Source organism: Bombus impatiens, unplaced genomic scaffold (genome assembly GCF_000188095.3).
Source record: "Bombus impatiens unplaced genomic scaffold, BIMP_2.2 scf_0019, whole genome shotgun sequence".
NCBI classification, from domain to species: Eukaryota; Metazoa; Arthropoda; class Insecta; order Hymenoptera; family Apidae; genus Bombus; species Bombus impatiens.
Window position 1 is genome coordinate 1217083 of NT_176438.1, and position 12755 is coordinate 1229837.

The 12755-nt window shown below is 47.3% G+C and overlaps 1 protein-coding gene across 14 annotated transcripts in view; it reads right to left on the minus strand.

Annotated features, from left to right (window-relative positions):
* Positions 1-390: 390 nt before the first annotated feature.
* The window catches only part of LOC100743206 (potassium voltage-gated channel protein Shaker), a 183903-nt gene continuing 171538 nt past the window's right edge, over positions 391-12755 (minus strand). For 9 of the 14 annotated variants that reach the window (XM_024364902.2, XM_033318870.1, XM_024364916.2 and 6 more), the window contains 6 exons: positions 10932-11197; positions 8652-9295; positions 6990-7119; positions 1840-2021; positions 742-915; positions 391-479 (listed from right to left, as the gene is read on the minus strand). In XM_024364902.2, coding sequence (XP_024220670.1) covers positions 749-915; positions 1840-2021; positions 6990-7119; positions 8652-9295; positions 10932-11197 — 1389 coding nt within the window. In that variant the 3' untranslated portion in view covers positions 391-479; positions 742-748. The other 5 variants (XM_033318873.1, XR_004461025.1, XM_033318884.1 and 2 more) reach the window with 5 other exon arrangements.

Genomic DNA, 12755 nt, shown 5'->3' on the forward strand with positions numbered 1-12755 from the left:
GCGCACGTGCGCGCATGCGCAGCCGCGTGCAATCCAACAGCCAGCGCGCACGCGTACACGCGCTATCGCTAGCGCTCGCAGCTAGCGCGACTACGACGACGTGTGAAGGAGGCCTACGTCAGGCACCGTAGCAAGCTGCAGCTGTTTCTCGATAACCGTTCCAGCATTGGCCACCACGTTGCCACCGTCTCCTTCACTGTAATCACACGAACCTTCTTTTAATATTCTCATCCTTCTTCCAATCGTTTCGATCGTAGATAGCGCGTCTAGCGTGCAACGCGAAATACCGTCAAAGTATCGTCAGGGTATGCAAACTATAGTTAACGTTTATGGTGACCCGTTCCATCGTGTTTTTTTTTTTTTTTTTTTCAAACTACGACGACGTGTGAAGGAGGCCTACGTCAGGCACCGTAGCAAGCTGCAGCTGTTTCTCGATAACCGTTCCAGCATTGGCCACCACGTTGCCACCGTCTCCTTCACTGTAATCACACGAACCTTCTTTTAATATTCTCATCCTTCTTCCAATCGTTTCGATCGTAGATAGCGCGTCTAGCGTGCAACGCGAAATACCGTCAAAGTATCGTCAGGGTATGCAAACTATAGTTAACGTTTATGGTGACCCGTTCCATCGTGTTTTTTTTTTTTTTTTTCTCAAATCAGACTCTTCAGACCGTTATATGGTTAGGGAAATCTCAAACGGTAGGACGAGACGGAAAACCGATGATCGATCAAAGCACCCACCTAGTAGTCAGACGTCAGTCTCGATGCTCATACAGGCTGGATTAATATTGTTATTATGGCGAGGGTTGCAATTGGGCTTCTTCGTAATCTCAGGATGAGTGAGCAGTATGCCCTCTTCCAGCTCCATTATCTCCGACGACGATTCCGACATCGAGCTCTTCTTCAAGTGTTGACCTGCGAAACACACGAGATACAGTTCGACGAGTTGCATCCTCCGCTAGTTGTGAAAACCGCTGCACCAGCACTGGGTAAACTCTGAAAGTGGAGCTTAAATCGCCTCTGCGTGCTTTCCAGATAATCCTGCTCGAGTGTGTTCTCGGTTAGCTGTAGCGCCGACCGAGCTATTCCCCGACCTATCAATTTCTCTTTCATCGTTTGCGTTCAACGTGCTCGAGACGAATCTCGGTAAATCGTCGTTCGTCAATGAAGGCGCGAAAAATTTACCGGCCAGCGAGCTTGCTCCTAAGCGGATTAAAGTCACGGTAAACTATCAGCGATAGAACAGACACGCGACGTCGGTACAGACTTTCGTTGGGATTTGCCAGCCTGCCGGCAACTTGAAAGCAAAACCACGGCCGAGTATTCCCAGCAAACGCTGTCCTTTCCCGCTGCGCTTACCGATTGATCTCGAACCATCTCTTCGGCCAACGAAATATTACATAAATAAAAAATCTTGCCACCTTCGCTTTGCAATCGACCAACTTCAGATTTTCTCTTTAAATACCGTTTCGCGTGAATCGTTAGGGTATCGCGTTATCGAGTGCACGAGCAGCACGTACGTTGCGGTAATCGACGAACGTGAACCATTAAATTAGACCGAAAGAAAGATCTGTTGCACACGACAGAACGTTAGGAGCCTTCGTGTCTCGTGACCGACACCCGCCTTAACAAATAACACGTCAGGTCGCGTTGTCAGGGAACGATCGCCCCTTTTAAAATTCAAATACCGTCACGGTAACATTAATCGGTGCAGCCTAGCCATCGATCGATAGTGTAGTTAGTCCCTCGGTTCGAAAGACGCTCCCTGAGAGACGAAAATCATATCGGCAAAGTATGTGACTGGAAGTTTGCTCGGAGGATAAAATAGGAAGCTCATACCAGGGAGATACGGGCAGCTGGTCACGTGATTGAAGTTCTGCGACTGCATCTCTTCCTGGTCAGTCTCACGATGGTAGAAGTAGTTGAAGTTGGAGACGATGACGGGAACAGGCAGGGCGATTGTCAACACACCAGCGATCGCGCACAGAGAGCCCACAATTTTCCCCCAAACTCCGACGGGCCTGAAGCAGAGGCAAACGAAAAGTTTTATTCGCGGCCAGCCACTGGCTCGAACGTCGATAGCTTCGTTCCTCGTCTAGAAACTCGGTGCTAGGTGTGGTGTTTCTATCTTGTGTGAGTTTTGCCGTGTCGAGTCGAGTGTGGCGCTACTTATGCGGTACTGGAGGCTCCTATAGATATACACGGACCGTCTGCGTGCGTTCTGCCGCGTCGCAAATAGACATTGGCCATGATCGGAAAGAAAAATGTTCGATCGACCTCTCGTTCGTTACACTTTTACACGGCTCTTTTGTATCTTTCCTCGCGTTCTTTGCTGCTTGCTCAAACCACATGAAACCGGCGTACGTTGGTCGAACGCTGCATAACCGCAAAACCGTGTATACTTATAGTGATTCGCGTGTCTAATAAGAAGCGGGCTCTCTAGGCTAGACTAGGGGACTAACGTGACTTTCTAAGAAAAGGCTCTTCTTTCGTGTGCCGATGCACCGTTCCAAACAAGCATCGATGCCATTCCGTTGCTCAGATCCGATCGAATTTTCTAACGGTACGGCATGCAGTTCTCTACGCTTTCGCTCTCATAACAGTCGACTAAAACACATTGTCTGTAATCGAACTCGAGTTCGAAGGTGCGGATAGAATTTCGCGATCGTTTGCATCGCCTTCCGTCGAGATGCTCGCACCACCTCGTGCTGCGTTTCAACGCGGCCGCAATAACACGCGGCTGAGGGACGACTGTAAACGTATGACTAGAGAATTATCGCGTCGAATCGGAGACATAAAGAGCCGAGCGACGATCAGACCGCGTTTCGTCCAATTGAGAGCCGGCCGCTTCGATCTCCTCGTGGTCTTCGAACGTTCCGCATCCTTCGGCAAACCAGCGACGAAACGAAATTTTGAAATTACCGTTCGGCTATTCGATTACCACGCGATAAAGAGAAAAAGAGAAGGAAACGAAAGGAAGGAAAAAACGTCCGACTAGAGTTTCGTTTACGACCTTCGACGACGTTGAAATTCAATACCACGCGTACGCGTCTGTTATGCACACTATCTTTTCTAACGCGTGACAAAAATATTCCAACGAGATACCAATTAATCGTTTAAATGGTAAAACGATAAAAAGCTTTCCTCTCTCAATTACCAGATTATAGAACGTAACGGCGCGGTTATTGCCGGCTAATCTATGGCTGCGAAATGATGCATTCTTTGCGGCCGAGTCTAATTGAATAACTGTCGCTGTATACGCGAACAATACCGGTCGAGCTGAAAGGCGGTAAAGAAGAATTCGCCGCTCGTCACGCTCATTCACGCTCGCCCGATGAATACGTTTTACCACAAATCTTCCTCTCGTCTTCTCTTTCTTCTCTTTCTCTTCTTTTTTTCTTTCTTTTTTCTCTCTCTCCCTCTCTCTCTCTCTCTCTCTCTTTCAAAGCCATCGTACACGAGTCGTTATTGTTTCGGAGCATGCGAATTCTTCGGACCGCGGCTGTTGCCGCGCCGTCAAACGTCGCGTCGCCTAATCGTCGATCGCAATCACGCGGATATGCTCGCGTCTCGCGCGAGCTACGTCCATACGGCAGCGACCTCGGTAAGTCCGAGTGTGATCTCTAGTTTTAGTGAGTCATATAATATCATATCGAATTAGTTGCAAAATAACAAATCATTCTTATGCAGGTGTCACTGTACTATGGGCCTTTGTGATCCATGACTGATGGTAGTAGCAGTAATGATAGCGTTGTGAGCGAAAATAGAGATTCGCCTTCCCGGGCTGGTAACGATGAAAAGAACATGGAGTATGTTTGGTCGTGGACAGCCATGCAAAAACGTATCGGGAGTAATCCGGGAAATCGGAATTCGGGACAAATGTTAGAAAAGAAATAGAAGAGCTGGAACGTCAGCTCTGCCTTGACTGATGTTCCTAACTAGAAACCGGAATTGTTGCACGTGTTAATTGCTATGAAAATCTGATCAGAGCGTAGAACGTGGTTTCGAGATCGTTTCGGTTTCCAGACGCAGATGGAGCCACGCGTTTCTACCGATATCGATACCTTGGGATGTAGAGCGGGCGCAAGTAGCAACAGGCGAAGAGTTTCAACGAGAAACTGCGATCAATCGCGGTAATGGGAAGCGAGAATCGACGTAACGAGACGCGACGTAGCCGAGGGCGGAACACTCAACGATGCAAGTTGGTTGGACACGAGAAACCAGCTTCGATGTAGAAGCGTAGAGGAAGCGAGTGACGCCGGTGTCTCGACAAAGGAGTCGAACTCGATGCGTGTATCGCAATGGGAAACTAGAACGGGCCTCTTGCGTGTGCCGCGCGCGACGAACACTGCTCTTATACCGGGTGCTCTACTCAAATATCAGGATTTTCCTTTGAACATCGTAGTTACATCTTGGCAGGAAGTTGAGCTATGCCGATCGAGTTACTTCGCTTTGCTTGCATTCTTCCGCAGATTTGGCAAACACACCGATCCACGTGAGACGCGGTCTTTGATCAAAGTAAAGAATATTTTAGCTGTCGTTTCTACAAATAGTTTTGGGGTGTGCAACCTGCGAAACGTCAAACGCTGCGTATTTATCGCCTTACGCTATAGTCAGCGGTATAGGTGGACGAAGCTCCCAACGAGTTTCTTCTTTTACACAGGTTTCCACGTCGCGTTCATTGCACCTGTGCGGTTATTAGCGACGCGAAAAGAAAGATTTACTAGTCGCATTCCCGTAAATAACGATGTGCCTTTCGAAAGGGAGAAGACACTCGCAACTTTATTTTTATCGCACGAATTTAACGTTCCTTTCGCCACGAATGAAACACACGAACATCGTATCTAAGAATCTGCGTATATTTTTCATTTAATATTTCGTACACTGATAACTTAACATTTGATAGACGACAGTTTATCGGAACGCACGCATCCGCTGTATTCGTTTCAGAATAACATTGTCAAAAAATAAATAAAAGAAGAAACGATAAACCCTGAAATTGTTAGGTGGGAAATATGTAATTGAATTTCACTCGAACGAGCCATACCAGCAATGACAATGCTAAATAGGACACCCTGTACGCAGACACGGTATTTATATGCGAGAATAATCAGCAGACACTTCGGTTTCGTTCCCATTTGTTGAAATTCAATGGGACAAACGTGCCGGCTACCTCGCCGTCAGCGTCAAAGTACAACTAGCTCAACCTTAGACTGCAACTCGCAAAGAACCGAGCGTACACCTAGTCTCTGTAATAGTTGAACAATAGACGTGCCATGTAATCACGATCCTCGGCTCATACGTATAACCAATGGTCGAACCAATCGCTCGTCCTCGAACGCGTCGTACCGATCTCCGCCTCCAGTGTTTCCGGTGAAAACGCCGCGCTACCCTTCGCTGCCGTAACGCGTTTATCGCTGCGAGATCCGAATCGTCGCGATCTGTCGGCCCTTTGGGCCGAGGGCGTTTCCAAGAAACGAACCGTACCGGTTGCCCGAGGACACTTATTGATTTACGGCAGGCAATTGCTGAAGAAGCCCCTTCGGTCGCAACACCACAGATCTCGAGTCTCTCTCGACCGGGGCTCTTCAACCTCGAGAGTCTACCGCGAACCACGAAACTACGCTATCGATGTGATAATCGCGGGCTAAGTGCGATCCAGTGCGTTGCCATTCGTTTCTTCCGCTATTTTGTCTCTCCGTTTGGTATTCCAAGTACCAAGTGGAAAAGGCACGCGTCTAGTAGAGCGGCGAGCAACAACACGGTATACGTGTCGGATGAATTATCGATCTGTATCATCGGTAACGTGAAACAGATGCGAATAAAGAGACGGAAGCCTTGGGGGCTGGTGAATGACGCTGGTCCGTATCGTCAACAGATCGTGTTCTATAAAATGTAACGTACAAATTCTTTGACGGGCTGAATGGCGAGGAGAATGGAACCGAACGAGAACTGTATCACAGCATTTTCCTCGGATTCTCCGGTATAATCGAGTTTGCAACGTCGCTTTGACTCGCGCGTACCACCCTCTTCGCATTCTTCAGCCGTCAATTATTCTTGCAAAGGGTAATTTAAGCGCGTTAAACGCGTCACTCGCTTCGATCCACAGACGTTTCAAACTCGCAGCTGCCGCTTCTCATCTTTTTCCTCCGCGAGATCGCCCGGAGGCTTCGCGAACGGGAAACAGAAATTTCGGCAGAATTCGGGGCGACGAACGACGAGTCGAGTGATCGTCGGCGAGATGTGATAACGAGAAGTGGTAAGGTCGTGGCGGAAGGAGAGAAAAATGGGAGTGGAAAGCCGGGCGAGCGACTGAATCAGCGCGAACACGCTCGAGGGATATGAAGCGTTCTAGTAGAGCGAATGATCGCAAGTGGCTGTATTTTAAGACGATTCTCGAGAAAATGAGACAACGAGACGTTCCCGTGGCTGCGTTGCTGCTGAGACGGAGAGCGTGTTCGTGGGAGAATCTCGAATTCTTCGTTATGATAATACGAACGGGAAGAAAGCGAACGGACGACGAGGAGGAAATAGACGACGACGAAGAGAAAGGAGAGAGAAAGATGAAGAAAAATAAGAAAAGAGATTGTCGATTTAGGAATAAGTGGGGGGGGGGGAGAGAATGAAAACATTCCGATTGCATGGAGAGAAGTTAGAGCAGCTGTGAAGAAAAGATGCGGTGGTAAAAATCGAAAAGACTGAAAACTAGCGTGTTCAAGTTTATCAAGCGCCAAGTAGGTTGACAAATTTCAAACGAAAAACTAAGAAAGCGATCAAACAGAGTGAGAGGATTGAGAAGGGTAGGGGACGTGGAATGGAGGGGACGTGCTGTAAGGAAGAAGAAGCTGAGAAGGGATACGTAACAGGGAGAAGAATAAATCGAGTAGTTAAAAGTAGTTAAGTAAAGTATCGGAGGAGAGTAAGTAGTATGTGTTCGTTTGTTTGGCGGGCATTAACTAGAGTCTTAAGTGAAAGTGAGTACATCATACGTCATGTCACCATAGCCCACGGTCGTCATCGTGACAACGGCCCACCAGAACGCGTCCGGAATGGACTTGAAGAACGAATTCTCGGAGCCGGCCTCCGCGAAGTATACCGCCGATGAGAATAGCACCACACCTGCAATGCAAGGAAGAAAACACCGGTTCAGTGGGTTTAACGCCCCCGGTGGCTCTGTACCTCATGTCCCCGTAGCCCACGGTCGTCATCGTGACCACCGCCCACCAGAACGCGTCCGGTATCGATTTGAAGAAGCTGTCTTGCGAGCCCGCCTCCGCGAAGTAAACCGCCGACGAGAACAGCACCACACCTGGAACGCACACAAGAGGAACAGACGCTTCAAGACACGCTACTTTGCCGGCCTCTAGCTCTTAGTCCGTTTAGCAGTCCTCTCCATCCGCGTCTACGTCCACTGCCGTGACTCCTTCTCGTGTTCTCGTATCGTCCTCACGACCCTGCATACACGAACCGATCCATCGACCGATCAACCGATGGATCGATTGCCACGCCACGCGCCATTCTCTTCCAACTTTCCTCTTTTTCCGCTCAATCGACCAAGATCCACGTCTTTATGGGTCTGCTTCCATTACGTTGATTGGATTTCCAGTCTTCTTGCAGATACGCCACGATCGGCCATCGTTTTTCGTTACCTAGAGATATCTTCGCGCAGCCTTCCACCGACTGCAGCAATACACTTTCAAAGGATTCGTCTGTTCCCTCGCTCAAACAATGGACGCGAATCTTTCCACACATCCGGGCAACGACTCGTCGAGCGCCAGCGAATCTTTGGCATTCGTGCGATCACGAATATGGAAAACTTACGTAACCGTTTGTCGTCCCTTAAGGAAAACCGACACGTTTCTAGAAAAATCGACGAACACAGAGTTTAGAACTCTTCCGGGACCCGAATTACGAATCGATAGGCGAACGAGCCTGTAAATCTGCTGGTGGCAGGCCACCCTCCGAACACACAGAAATCCTCGTCAGCGGAAACTGAAAAACCTCGGAGAATACGCCTCCGGTTTTCGACGAAACGATACTTTTCACCAGACGATACCAGACTACCGTGTTATTTTCGCGGCGACGAGAAGCATCGAAGATTCGGCCGATTAAATTGCAAATTTCTGGCTGCCGGTCGGCCCCTCAATTTCACGCTCTTAGAATTCACCGTGCAAATAAACGGCTGTGTCGTTGCTGGGACGCTCGGAAATCGACTAAACTTCCATGGACCACGTAAACACGTCCGACGCGAGGGAACCACTACATCGTCGCTCAGAACTTTCCATACGCTTGAAAAAACCACGCATGACTACTTCATTTGCTTGCGGCTATCGTGAATCGTTGCTCGATCGAGCATCGATCCTGATCTATCGAAACCGACGTCTAAACGTTCCAGCGACGATGCATTGGTTGGTCGGCAATTAAGCGATTCGCGGACTTTGTCAATATGACCTAATGACAAACTCCGCAATCACTTAGTTGCCAACTAAATAGCTACATCTTTTGGAATTACGGAAAGTGAAAGAGTCGTTTAATCGATAGGTTGCTGCTGCCGAGCTGGTCTCCTATAGAAGTCTAGTAAACGAAGAGACAAAGCAAAGAAACATGCAGAGAATGGTAAAAGGATAGAAGATAAGAAAAAGGTAACTCACCGATGAAGAGGAAAAAGATGAGCAAGCCGAGCTCCCTCATGGAGGCCTTGAGCGTACGACCGAGGATCTGAAGGCCTTTACTGTGCCTGGACAGCTTGAATATCCGGAACACCCTGACGAGCCTGATCACCCTGAGTATCGCCAGGGACATCGCCTGGTTCGTACTCTTGTCCTGCGGGCTTACCGGCGCCTTTGGTTCATCAGGCGCCTCCTCATCCTCGGCCATCACGGTACCGAGCGTGATAAAATACGGAATGATGGCGATGATATCGATGAAATTCATTACGTCACGGAAGAAGTTCAGTTTATTTGGACAGGCGAGGAAGCGCACCGATAACTCGAACGTGAACCAGATGATACAAATAGTCTCTATTAGGAAGAACGGGTCGGTAATGTCCGGCACTTCGTCCTCCTCGATCTTCGTGCCGTTCGTTGTCGTGTTGAAGACCTTGTAGTGTTTGAATTCCGGCAGGGTCTCCAGGCAGAATATCACGATCGACAGGAGGATCACGATCACGGATATTATGGCGACTACCCGGGCGCCTTGCGAGCTTTCCGGGTACTCGAACAACAGCCAAACCTTCCTCTGCAACTCATGCGATGGCAGCGGCTTCTCCTCTTCCTTGATGAAGCCCTCGTCCTCCCTGTTCATTTCATCAACATTATCTTTCGCAGTCTGCTCGCTCGCATGTCTAACGTTTACGGTTGCACGCGTAAACGTAATTGTTTAATGGCGCGCCTCTAAGCACAAGCGTACGTCTACTACGTACGTCGCCTCTTGTCTTGCCACGGAAGATGAAACGCACTGAATGAGAACGAACAACAGTCCTCTTTCCTTTCTGTTTCTCTAACCGAAAAGCTGACTAAGTTCGGCAAGCGAGACATCTTCGAGCAAAGCTGAACTTGCTTCGAGTACGCGGGTCATTCGACGATCTTGTAATTTTGATGTTTTTATTTTGTAATTATTGCGTTTCATCTAGTAGAGAATATGCGCGCTATCGTTTAACGCTTGAACTACCGATAGTTAACACGAAGCTATTTCTACCAAAACCAGTGAAAATGACTGGTCTTTAAAAAATACGTAATTATAAATACGTACTACGTAGATACGTTTACATTTTTGGTATTATATAATTCATCTGGGACCATCATCCCTAAACGAGGGTTGACACATTTATAAAATTGTAGAACCAGTCATTCTGACTGCTGTGGGATTGCTAGTGTTAGCTATCTAACGATCCAGCTATCTAGCGATCCAGCGATCCAGCGATCCAACGATCTAGCAATCCAGCATTCTAGCAATCCAGCTATCCAGCGATCTAGCTATCTAGCGATCTAGATATCTAGCGATCTACCAATCCAGCATTCTAGCGATCTAGCGATCTAGCAATCCAGCATTCTAGCGATCTAGCGATCTAGCAATCTAGCATTCTAGTGATCTAGCAATCCAGCGATTCAACGATCTAGCAATCCAGCATTCTAGCGATCTAGCATTCTAGCGATCTAGCTATCTAGCGATCTAGCGATCTAGCGATCCAGCGATCCAGCGATCCAGTGATCCAGCGATCCAGCGATCCAGCGATCCAGCATTCTAGCGATCTAGTTATCTGGCGATCTAGTTATCTGGCGATCTAGCTATCTAGCAATCTAGCTATCCAGCTATCTAGCTATCTAGCAATCTAGCGATCTAGCAATCTAGCTATCTAGCTATCTAGCGATTTAACTATCTAGCGATCTAGCTATCTAGCGATCTAGCAATCCAGCGATCTAGCGATCTAACGATCGATCTGGAATTTTCCTGATAACTGATATCGTCATATCGAATGATACGCAGTAAAAATTTGAAAAACGTGTGGCAAGTTGTAAAAAACGAGGAAAGTGGTTGATTGGGGTTCGATAAACAGATCGCAGGATCCTTTTACACTTTGACGAATACCAGACATTTTCACTGGTATTTTTATATAGGTAGCCTTGATACAAAATTATTTTCAGTTTGAATACATAAAAGACAAAATAAGATTCATTATATTATTCTTTTAGTTATCGTTGCGAAAGTCATTACATCATTGCGGAAAAAATATAACATGAAGTAGGAATTTAAAAATAAAATTGTAGAACCAGTCAATTTGACTGTGTGGTAGTTCTAGTGTTAAAAGAGATATTTGCTTCTTTTTAGGCAAGACACTATTTAATTGCAGAATTTCGAATAACGTTTTATTAGAATCACGCTATCTTATGAAATATCGTTTACTGATCGACGAGAACGATGTCGGTTCGTACCTGAACTTGTTGGTGGCCAGCTCGCCCAGTTCGTAGAACTTGATTTCCTCGGAGAAGACATCGAGAGGAACGTTGACCGGGCGACGCAGCCTGCCACCGCTCTGGTAGTAGTAAAGTATCGCGTCAAAGGAGGGCCGATTCCGGTCGAAGAAGTACTCGTTGCGAAGCGGATCGAAGTATCGGATCCGCCGATGCGGATCGCCAAGCAGCGTGTCCGGAAATTGGTTCAGCGTACGCAGCTGCGTCTCAAACCGTAGCCCGCTCACCTGTCGAGATCGTCAGAATCGATTATTGGTACACTGGTACACCGCAGTCTATCCCTAACCGTAATCCTCGTTCGATCATTCGTGCATTGCTAATTACGACGACGCGCCTTGCCGACCAGCTTAACGCTTTACCAACAGATAGCCGATTAATCGGTTTTTTGATGCCGACAATCTTTCTCATTATTTGAGCAGTAATTTGTTATTTAGTGCTAAGGTACCTTGCTCAGTTACGTTGCTTTGTAAGATCCCACAGTTTTATACCAATTTGAAAAACTTACCGTTCGCGATGAACGAAAAGAATGATATTGGAGGGTCTAAACCGAAACAGAGCCGGTACCAGGGAAAATCTGCGTCTGAGCTACCGATCGGACGTGCGTATGCTGTTGAACCGGTCGGTAAAGAGTTAAGCAGGTCACCGAACTTACCAACCTGTTCATTGCACATCGCTAGTCTTGTACGCGAAACAAAATCCATCTGATTTCGCTTAAACTTGAATAAAGTTTGAATAAGTTTCGCGGTGCACAGCTATTTATAGTAGCCCGGAGAGCGATCAGCTCGCGTGGGAGTCTATGTTTGAAGAATGTTAGGAGAGCGGATAGATAGGATGGGTCAGTGAACCCTCTCGGAATAGTTTGCTTCGTTTGACGAGTGGTTGTTTGAAATCGTACAACTTGGAAGCGTCGGACGAGGCGAGCTAGAAACAGCTCGTCAACGCGATTCAGACACCTTCTTCGAGAAGATTTGCGGAGCGTTCGCGGTGACGACCGGACGATACTACCACGATTCAACGATGATCGTGGTTAACCAGTGTGCGGCAACGTAATGTCAATTACGAGGGGGAAAAGGACAGCTCGGGTGCGGCTGATTTGTTTTGGCTCAAAAACCAACCACTTTCTTTCGATGCTGCTGGCCGCCGCGGAAAACTAATAAACGAAACTAGGCTAATTGCGTGCTGCCATTAGCACGATTAAGAAGAAAAAGAAGAAGTATCGGTTATAACTGTCGCGGAACGACCAGCTTTATCGATAATGTCGGTCGAAAGACCAGCGTCGCCAGTGCACGGCTACACCGTCGCTGTTCGACGATCGCATCTCGTCCAAGGATTGGCAACTAAGTGATTGCGGATTTTGTCAATACCACTTAATGATAATATCCGCAATCACTTAGTTGCCAACCCATTATTTAATTTTCATCTGACGAATGTTAATTGAATAATTGTGAAAACTGTGAAATAATTAAAATTCAATTACAAATTATACAAAACATTTTCTAGCAGGATATTTCTAACTTGGCAAAGTATCCAAGTAATTTAATACCGCGTTTCAAATCTTTCGTATCGACTGAGAAATTTACCTGCTTTATCGTTATCGATGGAATCGCGAGCTGCATTTGCGCCGGTACACACGGATTCGAGGGAGGAAAGTTGCATGGGCGTAGGGGCTTTAGGCGGGGCATAAAAATCTATTATTTCGAAAGTGCAATTAGTCTTTTTGAAGATGATAGCGTGCGATTGGATTGAAAGGACGGGACCGCGGTGCATCAGGATGACGAGCGGCCC